The following is a 20,867-nucleotide window of genomic DNA, read 5'->3' as shown; positions in this document are numbered from 1 at the left end:
AACAGAAAAATGTCTACTGGTACACTGTGTTTATTGTTTCACTGGTATATGGCGTTTGAATGAAATCATGGCTACTAGGTATGTTAGATACTTGGCCAGTGTCCACATCATTGTCTTCAAATCAATACTGTATGTAACTTCTAGAATACACTGTTTCAAATCAAAGTGCTTGAATTCATCATTTCACAGCCAATGTACAAATGTTATGTTCACTAACGCAAGGACACTTGACTAAAAATTATCATTTTAGGGAGGTAGAAATTAGCCTATTTTCGATCAAGTTTCACTCCAATGCCTAGACACAATAGGTTAAACTGCACATTAGTATTGCACAAGTATCAAGTGAGATTATCATTTGAATTTCAACTATTCGTGTTAATGGGTGTTAAGCAGCTTGAACGTTGTGTCCCAAAGCCTGTTCTGGAATTATGTAAACTGGATCAGAATGTAACTATTAAACAAGTAATAACACAGATAACTTGTGCTGACAAGTTACAAACCACTAACTGGCAAAGGGAGGGGTACAGACAGTCAGGCTTTTCCCCAGTGCATAACTGCGCGAACAACTTCTCTGTCATCCTAGTGCAGGAAAGTGAGGCTAATCGAAGACAGTACCATTCTCTCACACTACAGAAAGGTGAAGGACAGTCAGGATGGACCATTTTTATACAGTGCATTAAAGCAGTAGTCTTCAACCCTGGTCCACAGGGCCCATTCTGTATGTTTTGGGTGTTTCCCTGATTCAACACACCCAATTCAAATAAATGGTAATTATGAGGCTTCTACAGAAATTGCTAATGACAATTTATTTGAATTGGTTGTGTTGGGGTAGGGAAACATCTAGAACATACAGTGCCCTGAGGACCTGGTTTGAAGACCACTGTATCAGAGGGGGAGAAGTAAGGTACGATTCTCCTGGTGAAATGATGCCAGTGTTGTCAGGAAGGTATGGTGTTTTGAGCAGTTTCGGACACAGCTGTCTGTGGTTACGACCTCACAGTGCAGAGGGGTGCAGGGCAGCCAGGCTGTCTCTGTTCTCCTCCAGGTACTGCTTGCAGGAGGAGAAGGTGCAACAGAAGCTGGAGGAGAGTCCAGCAATGTCTGTGGATATGTATGGAAGCACCCCTGGAGTGGCCTGGTTGTAGTAGGAGATCTGATGCAAAACATACAAACATGTAGATTAGTGACGGAAATGCTGCATCTTTCACATACATCCAAAACTCATACAAGCATTAGGACCATGAAATGAGCAGGGATGAATTACGCTGGAGTCTGTGGCCCTCTTTTCGGACTCAATAAAGAGCCCCCATTTGCCCACCTTGGTGACTGTACTGGACTCCGCCCAGATAGTGAAACCAGCACAAAGCACCTCTCCCCTGGTATAGTCCTCAGTGGCAGGGTGGGTGGGCAGGGTGACAGAGCGCAAGGCAATCAGGTAAGGGTCCCTGAGAGGGACACAATGATAATCAAATAAGAATAGGCTGTAAGAAAAGAGTGCTGTGCATTTAAGCAGACACAGTTGAGGAGAATAGAAAGTCAGGCAAAATAAAAGAGCACAAGCGTGTGACAGTGTGTCCCCACTGAACTGTCATTTTCATGATTTTGTGATGAAGTTTGCCTGTCATTTGCAAACTTGCTGGGTAGAAGTGGTAAGCAACATGCTTGTTGTTTTTGAGCAAGATGAAAAAATGTTTTTGATTGTTCAGAAGTTATGAGGATCTGAAAAGACTGAAAACCTAAACTTTTAAAACAATTTTATGTAAACAGCCTCTTTGACAAAATAAGTGCTTGTATAGAGCCTTGCACAGGAATAGAATATAAATGCCTAGGTTTCGTGAGGACACAGTGTAAGAAAGATCAAAAGATAATTGGGATTGCAGAGATTGAACAACAATGAAAGTCAGTTGGTTGGTGACCAAGGTCAATATACCCGACATCGCAAGGTTTCCTCCTGGAGGCCAGCAGAATGAAGTCCTGGCCTTTACCCCCTTTAGAAACGGAAGGAGTGGCCACCCGGTAAATAGTGTCCTCTTCATCTGCCTGGTTTATCACGTCACATTGTCTGTAGATGACAGAAAGGGGAAAAACATGGTCTAGATCGAGGGACCCACATCTAGGAGACAGTGAAATCAATTAGATTGTTCTAAATACACTATATTCCGACCCTTTGACTTTTGTGGGGCTGGGGGACCTACTTTAGATATATGTTTGTTTTTCTTGTATGCCCGCTTAGCCAACTGTGTCATGTGGACTGCAATCAAATTCCAGAGGCTTCTCAAAGAACAAAGAAAGCAGCTAAACTCAATCTGCAGTCTCAAGGGTCTGAACATGTAACTGAAAGTTACTTATTTGCTAAGTACATTTCCTAAATACATATATTTAATTCAGATCAAATTATGTATATCACAACAATATGTGAAATAGTGAAAGAATCTGAATAATTTCTGTAAGCATCATGCAACATTGTTGTGCTCCTACCAACAAGAAAGCAACCCAATTATTTATAGAAGAAAATGTGCACATCTTGATAGACAACCCATAAAAACAATCTCTCAATAATAATAATTTTTAAAAACTTTTATGACTTCATGCAGTCCCAACGTGTTTAATTACAGTTACACCTTGCTGCAGTGTTGTGTTGTGACATGCCAAGGCATGGCAGTATCGTTGCCTCTGCTACTCACTCGTAATGCTTGTCCCATTTATGTCTCTTACTGAGATCTGAAAGCAGATGGAATGTCTGCTCTGCTGGAACATTCACATGGGTCTCGATCTTAAAACACAACACGTGGTTTTCTTCCAGTGTGTACAGACTGACCTGGGAGAGAAAACAATAGCCATGAGAGGCAGAAGAATCAGTTGAATACATTCTTATTTTTTAAGTAACTACAGTCAGTACATGAATGATTTCAAAAAGAAAATAGGCTAAGGAATAGGATCATAAGATAGCATGCATGCTGCAATAGTAATAGATAAATAGTCTCAATGCTGAAACATAACAATAATTAAAATAGTATTTTCATGCAGATGAGTCCCAGTTTTGAACAAATACTAAATTATTGTGGACATATTATACTCTATAAGGCTCTCGTCGTATCCCCTTATTCAAAACAATGTTGACCTACTTTGAGAATAGTCAGCATGACTGACTGCACATTTTCACCTGTCCAAATAAATATTGTTTATTTGTAGGGGGTATAGGAAGAGGGGTTGAAAAAAAAAAATATTGAAACATTTATGTCATTTTGTGCATTCTACAGCTACAGACAATACTGACCTTATTTTTCTCAGAGCTTAACATCCAGTTGTTTCTCGCGGCTAAAAGTTTTAGTGCCGACACATTGTTGTAGCTGAGGTACATCTGAAAACAGAACTAGATTTAAACACTACAGAGGATAATTGTGGTTTTGAAAAGAAAAGCAAGCCTGGCCACAGTGGGTCAGTAGAGAGCATGGTCGCCAAGCGCGTGTGTAGAGTCGTATTTAAGGAAGTACCAGTAAGTTACCTGGTTACTGAGGTCCCAAGGCACAGAAAGAGGGACCTCAGTCTGCTTGCAGGAAAATATATACTTCCTGTAGACAAGCATAAAATAGCCTATTTTCTTTTACAAATTTACAAAATGTTTGTGCTGTTGCATCATTACATAAACAGGTGTACATATAAACTACAAAGTTAACCTACATGTGAACCACAGAAAAACCTTGTATATTACTACCGACCTGTCAAGGCGGATCTTCTTTCTGGCTATTGCCTCCTGGTAACGCCTCTTTCCATCCTGTGGGTTAAATGAAGGTTAACCATTGGGAGACCTTTTGACAGATAGAAGATGTCAGTCCATGTCATTCCTATGTCAGCTGATGATATTCACTGCTGCAAAGGTTGGGCACAAACGTACACAGCACAGTCCATTGCTAATTTTAGGCAGTTTAATAAAGGTCAGAACCAGAACTCACCACAAGTTCAGGACGTATCCGTGGCAACGCGCAAGGCTTCCTGTCACTGTCTAGAACCTCAAAGGTCATGAAAGCACTGTTGATGTGGCGCAACGGTTCTCCACCTTGATAGGCTTCTGCACATACCCCCACCTCCATGCTATATAAACACCAACGGCACACGTGTAATTGAACATGATCACATAATAGAAAACTGCCTCAATGAACATGAGACTTGTCAAACTTGTTCCCGGTCACATGTTTGCTGCCGGAGGAGTTGAACGGAGCTCACCTGTTGTCAGGACTCACCTGTTCTTGAAGGAATTGTTCACAATGGCCTTAAGCACCAGGCGATCACCAATATGAGACGGGCCCCGGAAGTGGAACATGTCTATGGTCCTCAGAGTAGGATGGGCATTACACAGACGGCTAGGCCGAGGGACAGAAAGCAATGGAAAAAGGGACTCTTAAGTGAATCACACTGTATATGTATACATACACATATATTTACATATACTAGGGGTGTAACAATATATCGTGGAACAATGTATCGCAATACAACTTTTTACAATATGTATCTTAGAGTTATGGAAATATTTGTACAATATGACGTCCATTTGATCCTATTGGTTGAGCTACCTGCACGCAAACTACTCATTGCACCTGCGTCATGCGTGCATTCATTGCATTCACAGAAATCGCTTGAATTTTGGTAATTAAATTGTATGTACAACAAATAATTTTTTTGAAAATGTTTAATGTTTTGGAAGTAAATCTGTGAATTGAATTTCAGTTTCATTTAAAATGTTGCTCAAAATATCGTGATAAGTTTTGTATTGTACACCCAGTATTGTGATACGTATCGAGTGTATCGTTACAACCTCAATATATACTGTATACACTGTGTGTAAATATAAATCAACACCTGCAAATTATCTAAATTTGCGTTCAATGTCTTGCTGAAAAGATAGGCAGGCTCACCTTGCAGCAATGGTGGCCACATTCTCCATCCAGGCCATGATTTGTCCTCCAAAGGTGCTGACCTGGTGATTAGCATGGGGTGGCAACACCAACTCCACACTTTCCACCTGGGTCCTCTCGGCTGGCACTGCACCTTGGAACTCCTGGCACTCCCCTGTTGGCCCGCACACACACACACACACACACAGGAAAACAGAAGATGGGAAAGATGGAGAGAGACAGACAGAAGCACACACAAGTTTACACATGAACGCATGTCTGTGATGAGGCTTAACGAGTTTATGTGTACTTCCTGTGGACTTGGCCGTACCTAGTTGCGCCGTGCTGCTGTTCAGCAGGTCTGTGATGATCTCGGCATGGATGAGCCTCATCCTTCTCCTCTCGGCTGCAATGCTGTACTCCATCTGTTCAGCCTGCGTGTGTGGGATCACCTGCTTCAGCTGCACCTACAAACACCACACAAATTCAGACCGAAGGACATACCAATGGATGGGAAGAGACAGACAAACAGAAACAGACAAACACACACAGTGTTAGAGGGATCTGTCGTGCTCACTTTTAAATGAAATATTTTTGAGTGAAATACATAGAAGTCAGAAACTTCACCGCCTCCCTGTTGACCTAACCTTTCCAGCCTCTGTGCGTCGGGCCACAAAGGTGCCAAAGGCATGGCACACCCTCCAATGGCAGTTAGTGAATAGGTCCTCACAGGTGACCAAAATGCCCACCTGGAAGTGACATCAACCATCTGAACACATAATGGCCAAAGATCATAAGAAGAAGCAAGGACTTGTGTAAATGGAGGATAAAAATGGACATGAACAAACCTCCATACTGGATGTAAAGGCTCTGTTGACTTTTGCTTTAATGTTAACCACCTGTCCAACCCTAGATACAGACAGAGGACTTATTTTTGCTATCAACACTGTCCAATGGTTACAGTGTAAACACGTCTGTCGCCTCAGCCTCTTTTTGAGAACACAGTCCACACACACATATATAAAGAAAACAACAACAAAGCTGGTCTAATGGACCACTAAAGATCATGACAACACTTACCCAATGGTGTGCTCAAAATGAATATCATCGACAGATGCAGTAATGCATGAACATCCTGCATGTCTCTCAGCTGGAAATGGCATCAAGACGTTCAAAACATGATATATTTTACGATGATATACAGTATATTATGAAACAACAATACCCAATTAGTGACAGGAAACAACAGTGCCTCATTATTATCATTATGTCAAAGCTTGAATGATGGTTGAATGGATTTGCATGTCCTGGGTCAATACCTGACTATGTCAGACAAAGAGCATACTTAGCACCATCAAACTAAACTGTTTCACTATGTGAAACATGGCACACTGTGTGCCTACCCAACCAGCATTCACATATTGTCTTACCAGAAAGGCAGGCTGTTGAGTCCATCCACTTAAGCAGTTGGCCTACGCTCAGCTCGCCACAATGGTTTGCATGGCACGGAAGGACTATTTGGCTCATCTTAACCTCAGTAGGGTTTCTGTATACCTCTCCACTCTCCAGGATTAAGAGACAGTCCTCCAGAGGGTCAGCATCCTTCGTATCAGATGTCATGATGACTGAACTGGTAGAACAATAGGGGTAAAATATACAGTATGATTAGGTTATTTCAGTCTGATTACGGTCTAAGCAGCACATTGCTTTGATCTGACACAGCTGTGCATCTTGAAGTGAACTATAGCGTTCCATTCTCACATAAATACCATTCATACCAAACAATCCATGGTGAACTAATTCACTCTCTAGGTTATTTTGCTAATATCAAATTGCAGTGAATTAGTAAAGTGAATTACTAAACAATGTATTAACATGTTATACTGCTCCAAGGAGAAAAACGCCACTAGTTGCAGTGATTTTGGATTGATGTAATAGCGTAAACAAAATGGGTTTTGTACTCTAAAAACCGGGTTTAGGTCGAAATAATCTGCAGCTCAATTTGTCGTCTGAACCATTACTCAACTGACCCTAGCCTAACACCACAACTTTTTTAAGTCGATAAAGTGAATCATTAGTTTGCTGAGAATATGTTACTAATGTAAGTGTCAGAACGTCACCCTTCTCATGAATGGAAGTTATAAATGAGCAAAAGACCAATGCCGGAATCTGCTCCAAGTTTGCAGTCTTTAACTCTTATGTAGCGGTCACCAGTCTATACTCTCTCACGCTCGCTAGACATGCGACATCGGATTGCAGCTCAAACGTGAATAACGAGGTCATAATAAACATGTTAGGAGCGTGGGCAACAACAAAAAAAGAAAAACGCCTAAAGTTCTTAACCTGTGAAAAAATGTATATAAAATGTTTCCATAAATTCCCAGCTCAATATATGCTTACCTAAAAGTAGGCAATTGGCTCCAGCAAATGGTAAGGTCACATTGGTTCAAAGAAATGTACCCAAGAAGAGAAACGTTTAGCCTATTGGAGCCTCACAAACGTCTACGCACATACTGTCTGTCCCATGGAGGCATTATGATAGCGATATCCCCATTACTCCCCCTTTCTCACACCCTCCATGTAAGAGTGGCATTTCACGACAGAGTAGAGATCTCTGGTGATATCCAAACTTGCATGCCTTGTTTACAGTTTTTAAGGTGGAACTTTAAAGATAGATTACATTTTAGAATTGTAAGCACTGAAGTGAAAGCATGTTTTAATGAATGTGGGGGAGTTACTACTCTACGGCTACCTAAGAATTAAAGACAAACTTATGTTAAAACGTATCTATAGCCCCTATCATGTCGCCAATATCAGCGAAAATTTGTTAGAAACCGACACAATTGATCTGCGTAGTGTTTACCTAAGGCCTACACAGATCCCAACCAACGCACAGTCTCTTCACGTGTCATGTAGCCTATACGCCGAATGATTTTGTCACATTTCAGAACAACATTAGGCTATTCATGAAAGGCGATATAGGCTAATAACCGGACACAGACGACACTGTAAGATTTTAAATGAGTGTTGAGTAGTAGTAGATTTTGTAGGCCTGTGTGGTAATTAACCACATTTGAATAGTATGTTTCCTGAAATGCTGAATGATGTCAATATCTAGACTGTTATTGTGTTTTCGAGGTTGCGCTTGGTTTGTCTGTGTGAGTGGACATGTACAAATCTCCAATGGAAAACAAAAATGCACGACATTTAATGTCGAGGCAGACCTGAAAGAGACTAAAGCACTCCCATTGGTTAAAGCAAATGCCAATCTACATAGCATACCCTCTTCCCCTTTGCCAGGCTCGGTTGGGAAGTGCGGTTGGAGTGTGCGAGGGTCGCGGCCGTGATGGTCTGTCAGATGAAATAGTGAAAAGAAAGAGAAGCCGATCCTCCTTTACAAAACCATGTTCCCCAAAGGCAAAGGCACTCCTGTGCCGTCGGATGGCCAAGCACGGGAGAAGTAAGTTTCAAATTCAATTTATTTGTCTTGCAAGTTGTTTCCTCGTGTTCTTTGTGGTTCGTTGGTTAGCTCGCAAGAAGCAATTTCCTCCTACCGAGGATGGAATTGAATGAACCGCCTTGACTGCTCGCCATTCCTCCCTTGGTCATATTCGCTGCCTGTTCTCTCAGACCTCTGGTCTTTAATGATGTGTCGTTTTCACGTTGTTATTTGCTCAGTAAAAACATGTAGGGCGACATTTTAGATCCTAAGTTGATCCCAGACAATTGCAACGCTTTATTTTTTATACATTGTTTCTATGTTGTCTTTTGGTTGCATTTCCTACCTACAGCGCCCATTAGATACTTTGTTTCAGCTCGGAGCGAGGGTCACGCAAAATTCACTAATGTTTTTCCAGGGGGTAGTTGGTTTAAAAACTCGAATTGAACAAATAGTTTGACTTAATTAAACTCTATTTCAACAGGCTAGTATAGCTTAATTCTAAGCGTTTGATCTACTACCCTACAGTAAAATGATGGTTTTAGATATTGTTGTTGTTTCTTCCTATAGGTTGGCATTATACGTCTATGAATATTTGTTACACATAGGAGCACAGAAGTCAGCACAGACCTTTTTATCAGAGGTAAGAGGTTATAAGTTGAGGCCTATCTATAGAGGCTTCCCCCATATCAACAGTCAATCCTAAAATATTTAGGTGTTATATTTTACCTGTACAATTGTCAAAAACTCATGCCATATCTGTAAATTCACATTTTTAGATCAGATGGGAAAAGAATATCACGCTTGGTGAACCCCCTGGATTCCTACATTCTTGGTGGTGGTGAGTAGTTGTGTTGTTTACCTAGTTACTAGTTTGGGTATATGATTTTATGGTCCACTGATCTTTTTGTTTTCTTGTCTTGTCAACAGTGTGTTCTGGGATCTGTATTGCGCTGCACCAGAGAGGAGAGAAACATGTGACCACTCCAGTGAGGCCAAAGCCTTCCATGATTATGTGAGTCGGCCTACTTCTTAAGAATCATCACATATGGTGCAACTATGATGCTGAAAAATAGTTCTAAAGACTTGATGACCAAATCCTTCATTGCTAATCTGCTGCTTGTGTCATTACTATCAGACTCTTTTGCAGGTTATTTTGCAGTTTGATGGGTAAGCAACATTAGTGAATACTCTTCAGTAACCATCAGTGTCATGGATTTAGGTCTGTCTGAGGGATTAAATGGTTTGGATTTGGATTTTTTTGTGCAGATTTGTTGGTCTGGTTTATTGATGGTCCTTAATCTGCCAGTCTACTGGGCCTGTGTTTTAGAAGTGTACGACTCTTCATGAGAGTAAGGTTGTAGAGGCTGTAGTACAGTGTTGGTGTGTTTCCGCATCCTGGTTCTCCATCCAGCTGTCAACGTGCCCTGTCTTTGGCCCAGATGAAGAGCTTAGAGGCTTCTGGGAAAATGCTGCTGACGTCAGCATATCCTGAGTCAGACCTGTCGATGGGCTCTCTCGAGTACCTTGCCTCTTCTCTGTCTCCTACCACAATCCCCAAGGAAAAAAAAAACACAAAACAAACCATGTCCATCTTTTCTTTTTCTCAGACAGGGATTTGAATTTTGGCCAATTACAGTAGCATCATGTCTGCTGGTTTTGAGACATGTGCGGTCAGTTATTTAGGAAGTCATGTAAAATGGTTGGATTTGCTTAAGAAGAAAAAAGCAGTCTTCCAAATCTTGGCAAAGGGTCATGTTTTCATTCTCTGGACACTTGGGCCTAAATCCCCAAACAAAGCAGGCTGACAGTCGGCAATGCCTCCCCAACTCATTATCATGTACACATAGCGTTGACATTGGCACAAAATAAACATTTTAACCCAGTCTGACTGGTTTTACACGTTGAGTAGACCTGAATGTGAACGTGTCCAGTTTACTTGCGGTTGTTCTACCTCAAACCGAGGCATGTCCATGAAACCCCCACTCTTTTCAGATGACCGTTGGGTTGGCCTGTATTGTATTTATCATTTATACTGCCATTTATTTGTTTACCATTTGCATGTAATGTGTGTTCTGTGCATGATAGACAAACCCACAAAAACTCCTTTTATCAAAAATGATGGAGAGGTTGAGCTGACTTCACATCCAGCTAGTGGCTCTTCATTTCAAATGAGAAAATAGTCATAGTCTTCTTCAGATCCACTTAGAGTGTTGTCGGTATCTCAGAAAGGAAGAGGTTAAAATGGAGATGTAGACCCTGCTCTTGCCAGATAGGGTTGTCACGGCAACAACCCTCCTGATCTGGCAGGTGACCTGGGAGCCAGGAGGAGGCTTTGCCATTTCCCTCACATTCCTCCTTATTCCAGCTAGCGACCACCACGCCAGCTTTTCTTGTGAAAGGACTAGAATTGTTAGAAGGCAGTATTTTCCATACGGGTTGTTTTTTTTAAAGGGTTTGATGAGTTATTTTATCCTAGATATAAAGGTACTATAAAGGAGTATTGCATGGTGATTTAGCAAGAATCATATTAAGTGGGTGTTCTATACAAAACAGATGCAGTAATTCATTGATTGCTTTTCATTCAGTCACCAATGTAGAATGTTCAGGAAGGTTTTTTGGGAGGTCATTAGAAATGGCCTCTTTCAATCAGTACTTTCTTTTACCATGTGTACTATGAAAAATATTAGCAAAAGAAAGAATGGGGATTTACCGCTAGATGTGGTTGGTTTGAAAGTTATTGTTGAGGCCTTAACTTGAAGACAATAAGCTAGATACACAGATACTTCAGCTAGATTTGTCTTTTGTTTACGTAGGCCCATGCCTCTCTCCCCACCTCTCTTTTGCTCTCTCTGGATGTGGACAGTGGTCCCAGAGCACCGCCTTTGTCTCTGTGGGCTGTGGGGGGAGGTGGTTTGTGGCTGCTAGCACTCCTCCTCGTAAAAACCCTTGACGCTTTCATGCTGGGTCTCACAGATACTCCCTCAGGACCCCGTTGTCATGGCGTCAGCTTGCTGATTGATGGCTGTCAGGGAGCAGAGGGACAGATTGGAGAGGGAGGAGTGGCATTGTGGCATATGCCCAGCAGCCATCATGGAAACAGTAGGGATAGAGAAAGGGAGGGGGTTGGTGGAGGAGGAGTGTGTGGGGGGGGGGGGGGGGTAGAGAGGGTTTGGAAAATCTCTGTTGTGGGTGCCTCTGTTTTCACCATTAAGTCGTGATGGGGATCCTGTCTGGATGGCAAAGGCAGTTTTATATTAATTGATTGGTGGTAGAAGATTTGCTAGCACAGGATGGCCATGGGTCCCCTTTGCCTCGATGTGTAATGGGTAAAGTGTCTAGGTTAGGTCATTAACAGCAGTCAGTTTGTTTGGTTTTTGACCCTGCCCCCACACTTTTCTGTGTGGACCAACCATCCCCCCCCCCCCCCCCCCACACACACACACACCTTGTTTTCTCTCTCTGTCTCCTAACCCCTCATATTTGCACCTTAACCTCTTCAGGGCTACCTTAGTCAACCACTTTGTCTCTAGCCCCCTCCCCTCCCCTTCTGTCTCTCTCACCCTCCCTCTCTCTCATTGTTTTTGTAGAGAACACATAAGAGCACATCCGCAGTGGCTACTGCCTCCCCTTTCGTAACCCCGCCCCCCTTAATGACTCTGTATGAAACAACGGATTGTGCTGCTCTACTGTTTTCCTCAGCGCACGCAGTGAACAAGGAGGTGGGGCCTAGTCTGTTGTAAAAAGCCCCCGGGGGAGTCTGGAAGGTGGGCCTCAATTTAGACCCTAAAGGCTGGCTGCATGACATCTGCCCCTCTCCAGTACCCAAGCATCTGGTGGGGGACCTGGCAGAGCCTCCCTTGTCTCACCCCAAGCCAATTTGTCCTCCTCTGCTCGGCAAACCCAGCAGTGGGGGCCTACTGGAACACGATAAGAATCAAACACGGCATGCCTGGAATCTCACAATGCGCATTCAGGTTTATTGTATGGACTTTGGTAGCGCTGTGTGTGGTGATTTTTGCAACTACGTATTAGAGATGAGATTGAGGACACGAGACCAGGTATAGCTTCCAAATGACATTCCCGTTCTTACAGTTCCTTTAGAAATGTGTTGTATAATCTTTTTTTCCCCCCAGGGCTTCACATTACCTTTTGCATGGCTTCACCAACACATTTTATTTGAGTACTTTCAGTAACCTACCGTAATCTCAATAGAACACAGAGTGATTGTAGACATATACTTGAATGTCAGCAACAATTCATGTTGTTGTTGCAGGATTCCTTGGAACTCCTTTGACTGTTTACCAGTAGAAGAGAATATGTACAGGGCACGGCTGGCTTTCTCCAGCCTCACTTCTTACCCTGTTGTGGTATTTCACAATGTCCCTGCAGCACCACACTGCTGAGATATAATTAGGGAGGCTACCGTCGATACAGGGGAGTGTGCAGCCTATTGACCAGTGTTGCCTGTAGTGTTCTAGGGCATTGGAAGCAGCCGTTTTTTTCTGTTGTTGGCAGTGTGTGTACAACATGTGTATTTTATGTAGTCATGATGTGTTCAGTCTACTTGGAGCCTACTTTTCTACCAGTGCTGTGCATGGGAGCTGGTCTCACATGCTCCTGCAAAAAGACAAAAACAATGGTGGCTTATGACCCGTGTGACTGAAGCAAATGGCACATTAGTGAATTATGGCTGTGGTCGGGACAGGAAATTGGCTAGTGAGTTCCTGCTGTGTCTGAGCACTTTGGATGGGGATCCGTAAATCCCACAGATTCTTATCAAAGCTCCACAGGATCCTGGATAGAGTGACTGGCTGGCCCCACCCCCAGCAAGGCTGTATACTGACAGTGTTAAATGGATAGATTGGAACATTCCAAATGTTACGACAAAAGAATATACACCCTTTTAATGAAGATATTGAGGTTTAAAGAGTCACATTTGATATGAATAAAAGATTGGAACATTTCACATGTTTATACAATATGATATGCACCTTTTTACGAAGATATTGAGGTTAAAAGAGTCCCATTTTATATGAATAAAAATGGTTGCATTTTAAAGCATGCTAAAAGTTCCTAAATCTGTTTTGGAAATTCCTTTTGTGTTCTCCAGAGTGCAGCTGCTGCCCCCAGTCCTGTGATGGGCCCAGGGGAGGGGATGCCAGGAGGACCCATGCCCCCCGGATTCTTCCAGGTCAGCGTTCATTGCCACCCTGAAATCCCGGTATCTCAGGACTGGTGCATGAATCACACATCAGCCACCCCACCTCTGCCATTTGTGTAGCTGAATTTCCGTTGGCTTGTACTGTAACCGACTGCTCGGCTCTCATGCATTCAAGGCCTGTGTGTCCGCTTTTGGTCTGCAACGACATGCTGCTCAGCTGTCTTTCTGCCATGTTTAATTTCAGTTCGGAGACTTGTGGTGTTTAAGTGTTGTCTTCTGTTTGCCCACACCAAAGTACTAGAGCAGGGAGACTAGGTCGGGCCTATTGGCTTAATGAGGAAATCGAAAGATTCATCACCTACAGTAAATCAATACCTCCTAGAGAGAAACTCTTGGTAAGCTGAGTAGGAGTCACTCTTTAGAGGTGTTGGCCTTTTGTTCTGGTTGGTCCTGTAGGAAAAGATCTACCCACCATAAATATAGCTACAGTTGATGTCTGTATGTGTGATTAAGAGGAAGGGAGGGATTTAGCTTTCAAACACACACACGCACACATACATACACACAGATCATTCTTTATCCGAGCCAGTTGCGTATTCTCAATTAAACCACGCCTCTCATCTGCAGCATTAGTTAAACAGTGCTGGTGATTGGCAAGACTGAAAAGCTAATTGTACAGGGCTTAATTGAGACTGTGCTTAATTTGGGGGAAATTACCAGTGATGAAACGCTGGATACATGCTGCCATATGCCTTGAATGGTTAGCTCAAGAGTACACATCTCTTTTCGTAAGAATTTCTCTTTTTCAAGGCTTCTGTCGCTTTCTGCGCATGTGCACAAACTCTCTCTTTGCCTGTCTTCAGATTTTTATCGGCACGACAAACAATGTGTTTTGTTGAATGCTCGGGAACAATTAGGATGAAGGGATACAAGCCAAATCAGTTGCACATGAATGTGTGCGAAGGAGCTAGTAGATTTTTCTCTAAAGACGTGGTGTGACCTGCATAAGCAAGACCACGCTTGCGAGCGTGGGACACTTGTCTTTTAGGATATTTGCATTGAGGTTTTTCCCTATACTGGTACCAACACCAGTGCTCCTTCACTCGGCAGTAACCCTTGCCCCTCTCTCCCTTTTCTTTCTCCGCCTTCCCTCCTTGCTGAATGTGTCACAGGGTCCGCCTGGTCCCCAGGGCTCTCCTCACCCTCAGGCTCCTCCCCCTAACAATATGATGGGACCTCACAGTCAGGTAAAACACACACCACCCTCCCTCCCATTATGTCTGTGCGCTGCTTCTCTCTGCTTTCATTCGGGGATGGGGGGCTAAACCCTGTTTGTTCTTTCGACACATCTCCTCGCGCTTCGCATTAGTGTGTCCGCTTGATGCTTTCAGCAGTCGCGAATCATTTCGGGTACAACGCATGTTTTTGTTTCCTAATCGATTTGTTTTTCACTGACGCCCTTTTTTGTCTTTTTTTCTCCCCAGTCTTTCATGTCGCCACGTTTTGCCGGAGGCCCAAGAGGGCCTCCCATTCGAATGGGTAACCAGGTACGTGGAACGGTTTTAGGTTTGCACCCTGTGCTCATCTATGGTGATCATTTTCAAGTATGTGTCCAAATTACACCCCAAAGCCAGTTTTGAGAATAATGTCTGGCTGATGAAGTTATTGGCTGGCTAGCCAGCTCAACCAAAACCTAAATGGCTGCTGCAGCCGCCAACATTTTCATAGCTACAAATGGCTGAAGCTGCCACTTCATGTCTACAGATGTGTATGTTATACTGATTTACTAGATCTCAATATTTCCAAGTCCTAAAAGAGTACAAAAATATCGATAAAACACTAGTCCTGACACAACGATAAAACAGCATTCTAGTCCTGAAAAAATGGCATTCTTACTTCCAAAAACTGAAGATCTAATCTGAGTATCCTACGTAAAAATTAGGAAATTGTGAGAACAACACAGTTACCTTTTCTAGTTGTTTCCGCCATTTCAGCTCAGCGTGAGAGAAAAATGCATTGCTTCTTTTACTGTGTATGATCATCACTATCGGAAAATGCGCAATTTTAATTGGTCATCAATTCACTGTGAGTCCTGTGTATCATAGCAACCAGTACTGGTCCTAGCACATCTGGCGCCCAAGGCAAAATGTATCAACAGCACGGGGTCTAGTCCAAATAACCTCCCTGTCCTTTCCTTGTGCTTCTCTGTTGTGTACTTGTTTTTATTTTGTGTCTGTTTTTGTTCCTCCTTCCCAGCCTCCAGGTGGTGGACCAGGTCCCCATCCCATGCTGGCCAACATGGACCCCACACGACCACCCCAGGGTGAGTGTCCACAGATGATGCCACGTCCCTTCCAACCTCTCTCACTGCGGTCTCAAGTTCCTGGAAAGCAGCCATTCCTGATCCGTTTACTTCCATACTCGGGATTGTAGAAATTGTTTGCAACCGTAACCATGTTTTGTTTGACTTCATACCAGGCCATCCCAACTTGGGGCCGATGCAGAGAATGAGCGGGCCACGAGGCATGGGCCCTATGGGACCTGGACCCCAGGTAAGCCAGTCCAGTCAGGGGCTCCTGCACCAGAGACAGAATATTCAAATAAACCAACCTTATTCAAGTTTGCACCATCATAAATAAAATCTGATAATTTGTGTCTTTGGAAGAATTTCGGGGGTGGGATGCGGCCCCCGCATAACGCCATGGGTCCAGGCATGCCAGGAGTCAACATGTGAGCTTTCTGTCTTGTTTTCTATCATACTGGGTTGATCTCTTTCACTATCTGACATTGTATCTGAAACACGCTTATCTTGTGTGTGTGTGAAGCCACTTTTAACTTGGATTTCCTTTGCCTGGGATACAGGGGTCCAGGTGGTGGAGGAAGGCAATGGCCTGGTCCGAACAATGCTAATTCTGTAAGTTCGATTACCCTTGCGCGCACACACACACTGACTCTCACTCACTGCTAAACTGGTTCAGATTGTAGGGTAGTGTGTGCGCCCTGGAGGTTTAATGCGTTAGAGTCCTAGTCTGGGATGTAATTGTAGTATAATGTATCCCATTTCCATGGAAAGACACTGGTCATGATGTTGGGAAGATAAAATAAATGATGTTTTAGATCACAACCCCTGTTGGTCTGTTTTGACTTCAGATGCCTTACTCATCACCCTCTCCTGGTGCATATGGGGTAAGAAGAAAACCTTTCTCCAAGACATCCTAATTAATATTTTGAATATTACATTTTTGTATACAAGTGTATATTTTATGTTAGCATCCTGTGGCCTTGAATGAGGGTTTATATTTCCTACTATGTGCTTGCAGGGAGCTTCTGGTGGTGGTGGACCTCCTGGAACACCCATCATGCCTAGCCCAGCCGGTAAGGGCTATACACAAACACAGTAGATTGTTCATTGATTAGCGTGATGACTAATTCTGGAATTTTCTTTTCAGATTCTAACAATTCTGGCGACAACCTCTATACCATGATCAACCCTGGACCTGGCAACCGGAATAATGTAAATAAAACCCCTGGCTAGTGGTTGGAAAATGGCTCAACCTGCATGTTGCTGGCCATGAAACTTGTACAGGATGTCACTAGTAGGGATCTTTCTACAAATATTTTGGACTTTTGCCCAGAGAATACAATATGAGAAAAATGTATTTAAAAAAAAAAAAATATTTCATTTGCTCTAGTATTGTGACCATGGAAATTTTGGGTTTGGTAGCCAGATAAAGAAAATAGTTGGGCTTCCACAGATAAGAGTGCCATCTGCATACCCTTACTGACTACTTTGCCACGTGAAAACCAATTTTTGTCAGTCAACTGAAGCCTTTACTTTCTCTTCTCGAGGTGGTTTTCTGTGAAAAGTATATAGCAACTGCAGACTGCACCACAAGGTGCTGTTGGTGCTGTTAGTAAAGTAACGCCCTGCTTATTCTCTCCCTGCAGTTCCCAATGGGCCCCGGCTCTGATGGCCCTCTGGGAGCCATGGCCGGGATGGAACCACACCACATGAACGGATCGCTAGGTAACGCAGCATAGATCACCCGTGTCTGTTACTAAACACAACATATGGATATGACGTCACATTTTTGTAAACACCAGTGGCAAACGGTTCGGACCATTTTACTACTTTAAAAATGACTGATGAATATGCAACAAAGGACTACTGGTCGGGTGCCGAGTGGTTTTGGTTCCATGGCAAACAATGGATGATTTTTGTGAGAGTGCATTTTTACTTTGCTTTTAAGAGGTTTGTATTCTTTTATAATTCTCTTCCACAGGCTCTGGTGATATGGATGGACTGAACAAGGTAAATACCAAAATAGCTTTGAAATTATATATATACACAGCTCAACTATATTATTTCAGTTCTAATGACTAATGAAATAAGAGCTTACTGGTGGTATTTTCTTTTTAAATGTTTTAATGTTGATATGGATATTCCATTTCCCATCATATACAGAACTCCCCGAACAACTTAAGTGGCATTAGCAATCCTCCTGGGACCCCAAGGGATGATGGAGAGTTGGGGGGAAACTTCCTCCACTCATTCCAGAGTGAGAATGTGAGTACACTCCCTTTCCTCCTACTCACCTCTGTGGCTAAGTTAACCTATGACTTATGTCATCTTGGTGGCAGCCATGTTTTTGAAGTAGAACTTTAGCTCTAACTCACGACTGGTCAGTGTCCTGGTCATAGTTGTGAGGGTGTGCCTGTCTGTGTGTATAGCCTCTACTTGGTTGTGTTTAACCATATCCCATCTGTGACACCTTCCCCAGTACTCCCCCACCATGACGATGAGTGTGTGACCCTCCCCTTCATTTACCACAACCCAGAGGACCTGAGCTCACAACAGACATGGCCAATCAAATCAGCACAGAATCAGGGATGGGCACCGTTTTGGTTCCAAGCAGTTTTAGAATGCTGATAACAAAAATAAAATGGCTGGCGACTACTGCTCCAAAATGAAGGACAATTCTTTCGTTTGTCACATCGCCCAAGTGTGACGGAACCAGCTACTGAAAAAGAACATACACAACAATGTTTTTGAGATCTCTGCAGAAACTTTTTTCACAAAGCAAAGAAAAAGGTTCATGTTTACCTCTGTGCTTTTATTGCTTCGTGGTGCAACTTGTGCAGAAAATGTTTCCGCTTTTGCCACTTAAACATTGGTGAGTGTGCATATGCATATTGTGAACTCTCCTCAATGTTTTGTTTTCAGCCACATATAGTGTCTCCAAAGTCAGAAGACACAATGTTCAGAATCTGCCTGTGATCTTTCAGATGTACTTTCCAATTCCCAATCCACAATTCTGCCATGTTTTAAGGTAAAAGTAATGTTTTTTTCCAAGAGGATCTGTCCTACATTTTAAGTCCTCAATTGGTTTTTAATATGTAAAACGGAATCCTTTGACAGTATGACGTTGATAGGGAATGTGTTTGTGGGTTATTTTGTGAAGCAACACAATTATTATGTCAGTTGCATTGCTTTTATTTAATCAGTCGAGACTGATCTTTTCTGTCAAGGGAAACCAAACATCAGCATACCAAGGAAATGCATGAATGCTGAGATCTGTCTACAACATACTACCTAGCAATGCTCCTTTCTGTGGACACCTGCTTTAAAGATGTGGTGTATAGACTCTTACCTGCCTGTGCTTAACACCCTGTGCTCTTTCTCTCCATCGTTGTAGCCTCATTCTGTGTTTTCCTATTTGTTCACAATGAGATGGCAATGAAAGAGTATCCCATAGTAACGTCATATTGGTCATATTTCCTCTGACTTTTTGTTTGTACCTTTTGCCCCGTTACTCATTTTTAATATTTTGATACAGACTTTGACTGTATATTGCCTCAGTTAATAAGACGTCAACGTTTTCTGAACTGAATATAGTAGGCATTATATTATAAACTTAGCGGCAGTCTTTTAAATGTGATGGAATTTCTTTTCATTTTCTGTGAGCATTAAGCATTATACACTTCTGTCCTATGTTGCCTTTATTTTTTTATTTTAAATTGAGGAAAAATGGCTCGTTAATATAATTTTACAATAACTTAAGTATTTGTCCTGTGTTTTATTATGCTTTTTGTGGCATGTTGCTCAGTTATTTAAAAGCTAAAACCTTGCCACACATACTGTACATGTCACACATACACTCACTCACTCATGCTTGTAATATTATTGAAAGAAATTATATTGAAATGAAAATGTATTCAAAATGTATGATCGTGTTCATACAAGTATTTTAGACGTTTTAACATACCAAGAGATTAATAATATATGGTAACCTACTCTATGATTACCTTTTTTACCATTGGTCAGCTTTATCTATTTTATGAGTGACTTGAGGTATTTTATTCAAAGTACACAGCAAACACATCAATGGTACAGAACATCTCCTGGTTCCGGAATGTGTGTGAAACGCATGTATCAGTGTATGGGTCCCACAGACAACGGCTAGCCAGCAGCAACCCCCTATCCCCCTGTTGACCGTCTAGCCCTGTTTGACCCAGAGCCACAGTACACACCAGCCTGTAGCGGGCAGGACACATGGTCCTCACCAGATCCTTCACCTCCTCACTTAACACCATGGCCAGCGTTCCACTACAGGGGGCATTGTAGGGCAAGCCTTCCAACCGCGATGACAAGAAGTCCCGGATCATGGAAGAGATCACTGTGTAAGGAAAGTGCTCTGCGGGCTGGGCGGAGCCATCAGGAATCTAGAGTGTCAGAGACAAAATGCTACTATTGTACTATTGCTAAATTTTGTGTTGTGTGCAGACTGGTTTTTGTTTCTGTGTGTGGGGGGTGGGTGGGTTCAAAGACCTGTTCCTGAACTATAACTGTAGGTTTTCTCATTGTGGCCTTCCTTTCCGCTAGTTTTAATGCTGCACGTTCCTGAGAACACAAAGGAAAAATCTTCAAAGAATGTACGATCAACTACTGTAAATTGGAATGTGTCATGTAAATTATGCTAAACATTCAAATGTTAGGGAACTGATGATCGATTGAATGCTGTGGGTCTGGGCTAATGGTATGGGCATGTTTAATCTTCACCCTAAGTCCCTTGGAGAACTTCTGGGCTGCCACAAGCCCCTTCAAGCTGAAGAGACTCTGGGCCTGGCTTTGGCCTTGAGTTTGGCTGTGTGCCAGCCTGGAGGTTCTACGGAGTAACGCCGGGGCCCCTTGAAAAACCTGGACACACAGATGATGCAGATAAGACGTACATCACTACCACCACCACCTCGTTAGATAGCGATCACTAATACAACACATCTGATTACAAAACACACAAGCACACATTCATTCATTTTTACCTCTTTGATAGCTGTATTGCTAGATATTATTTCTCTAGATCTGTCCATTGTT

At 42.6% G+C, this 20,867-nt stretch overlaps 2 protein-coding genes across 4 annotated transcripts; one reads left to right on the top strand and one right to left on the bottom strand.

The window, feature by feature from the left end:
• Positions 1-29: 29 nt before the first annotated feature.
• On the bottom strand, positions 30-8,253 carry acot11b (acyl-CoA thioesterase 11b). 2 transcript variants are annotated; one of them, XM_047050064.1, is made up of 16 exons: positions 8,175-8,253; positions 6,323-6,522; positions 5,973-6,042; positions 5,741-5,801; positions 5,540-5,641; positions 5,224-5,359; positions 4,914-5,067; positions 4,242-4,361; positions 3,954-4,092; positions 3,720-3,775; positions 3,506-3,572; positions 3,278-3,361; positions 2,685-2,818; positions 1,931-2,062; positions 1,319-1,445; positions 30-1,153 (listed from the first exon to the last, which is right to left on the bottom strand). In XM_047050064.1, exons 2-16 carry the CDS (start codon positions 6,510-6,512, stop codon positions 995-997), a joined length of 1,731 nt encoding a protein of 576 aa, XP_046906020.1. In that variant the 5' UTR covers positions 6,513-6,522; positions 8,175-8,253; the 3' UTR covers positions 30-994. The 2 variants fall into 2 exon arrangements, with proteins under 2 accessions (XP_046906020.1, XP_046906019.1); XM_047050063.1 differs by lacking the exon at positions 8,175-8,253 and adding an exon at positions 7,293-7,883 and having other exon boundaries at positions 31-1,153.
• ssbp3b (single stranded DNA binding protein 3b) lies at positions 8,197-19,550 on the top strand. Of its 2 annotated transcripts, XM_047050065.1 has the most exons (18): positions 8,197-8,352; positions 8,902-8,974; positions 9,111-9,172; positions 9,262-9,346; positions 13,445-13,525; positions 14,668-14,742; positions 14,980-15,042; positions 15,752-15,818; positions 15,974-16,047; positions 16,161-16,225; positions 16,358-16,409; positions 16,646-16,681; positions 16,816-16,870; positions 16,945-17,009; positions 17,444-17,522; positions 17,779-17,807; positions 17,961-18,062; positions 18,277-19,550. In XM_047050065.1, exons 1-18 carry the CDS (start codon positions 8,297-8,299, stop codon positions 18,304-18,306), a joined length of 1,149 nt encoding a protein of 382 aa, XP_046906021.1. In that variant the 5' UTR covers positions 8,197-8,296; the 3' UTR covers positions 18,307-19,550. The 2 variants fall into 2 exon arrangements, with proteins under 2 accessions (XP_046906021.1, XP_046906022.1); XM_047050066.1 differs by lacking the exon at positions 14,668-14,742.
• The last annotated feature ends 1,317 nt before the right edge of the window (positions 19,551-20,867 follow it).

The sequence above is a fragment of the Hypomesus transpacificus genome, chromosome 26 (genome assembly GCF_021917145.1).
Source record: "Hypomesus transpacificus isolate Combined female chromosome 26, fHypTra1, whole genome shotgun sequence".
Lineage (NCBI taxonomy): Eukaryota > Metazoa > Chordata > Actinopteri > Osmeriformes > Osmeridae > Hypomesus > Hypomesus transpacificus.
Note: the sequence above shows the minus strand (reverse complement) of the source record. Positions and strands in the feature narration are given on the sequence as shown.

Excerpts from the sequence above, each read along its gene's own strand:
- acot11b (XM_047050064.1), bottom strand. The coding sequence starts at position 6,512 with ATGACATCTGATACGAAGGATGCTGACCCTCTGGAGGACTGTCTCTTA. Across the intron at positions 3,776-3,953 it reads GGATACGTCCTGAACTTGTG|GATGGAAAGAGGCGTTACCA; the intron begins GTGAGTTCTGGT and ends TTTAACCCACAG. Across the intron at positions 2,819-3,277 it reads TAAGCTCTGAGAAAAATAAG|GTCAGTCTGTACACACTGGA; the intron begins GTCAGTATTGTC and ends TTTCTCTCCCAG.
- ssbp3b (XM_047050065.1), top strand. The coding sequence starts at position 8,297 with ATGTTCCCCAAAGGCAAAGGCACTCCTGTGCCGTCGGATGGCCAAGCA. Across the intron at positions 9,347-13,444 it reads CCAAAGCCTTCCATGATTAT|AGTGCAGCTGCTGCCCCCAG; the intron begins GTGAGTCGGCCT and ends TGTGTTCTCCAG. Across the intron at positions 15,043-15,751 it reads CCATTCGAATGGGTAACCAG|CCTCCAGGTGGTGGACCAGG; the intron begins GTACGTGGAACG and ends CCTCCTTCCCAG.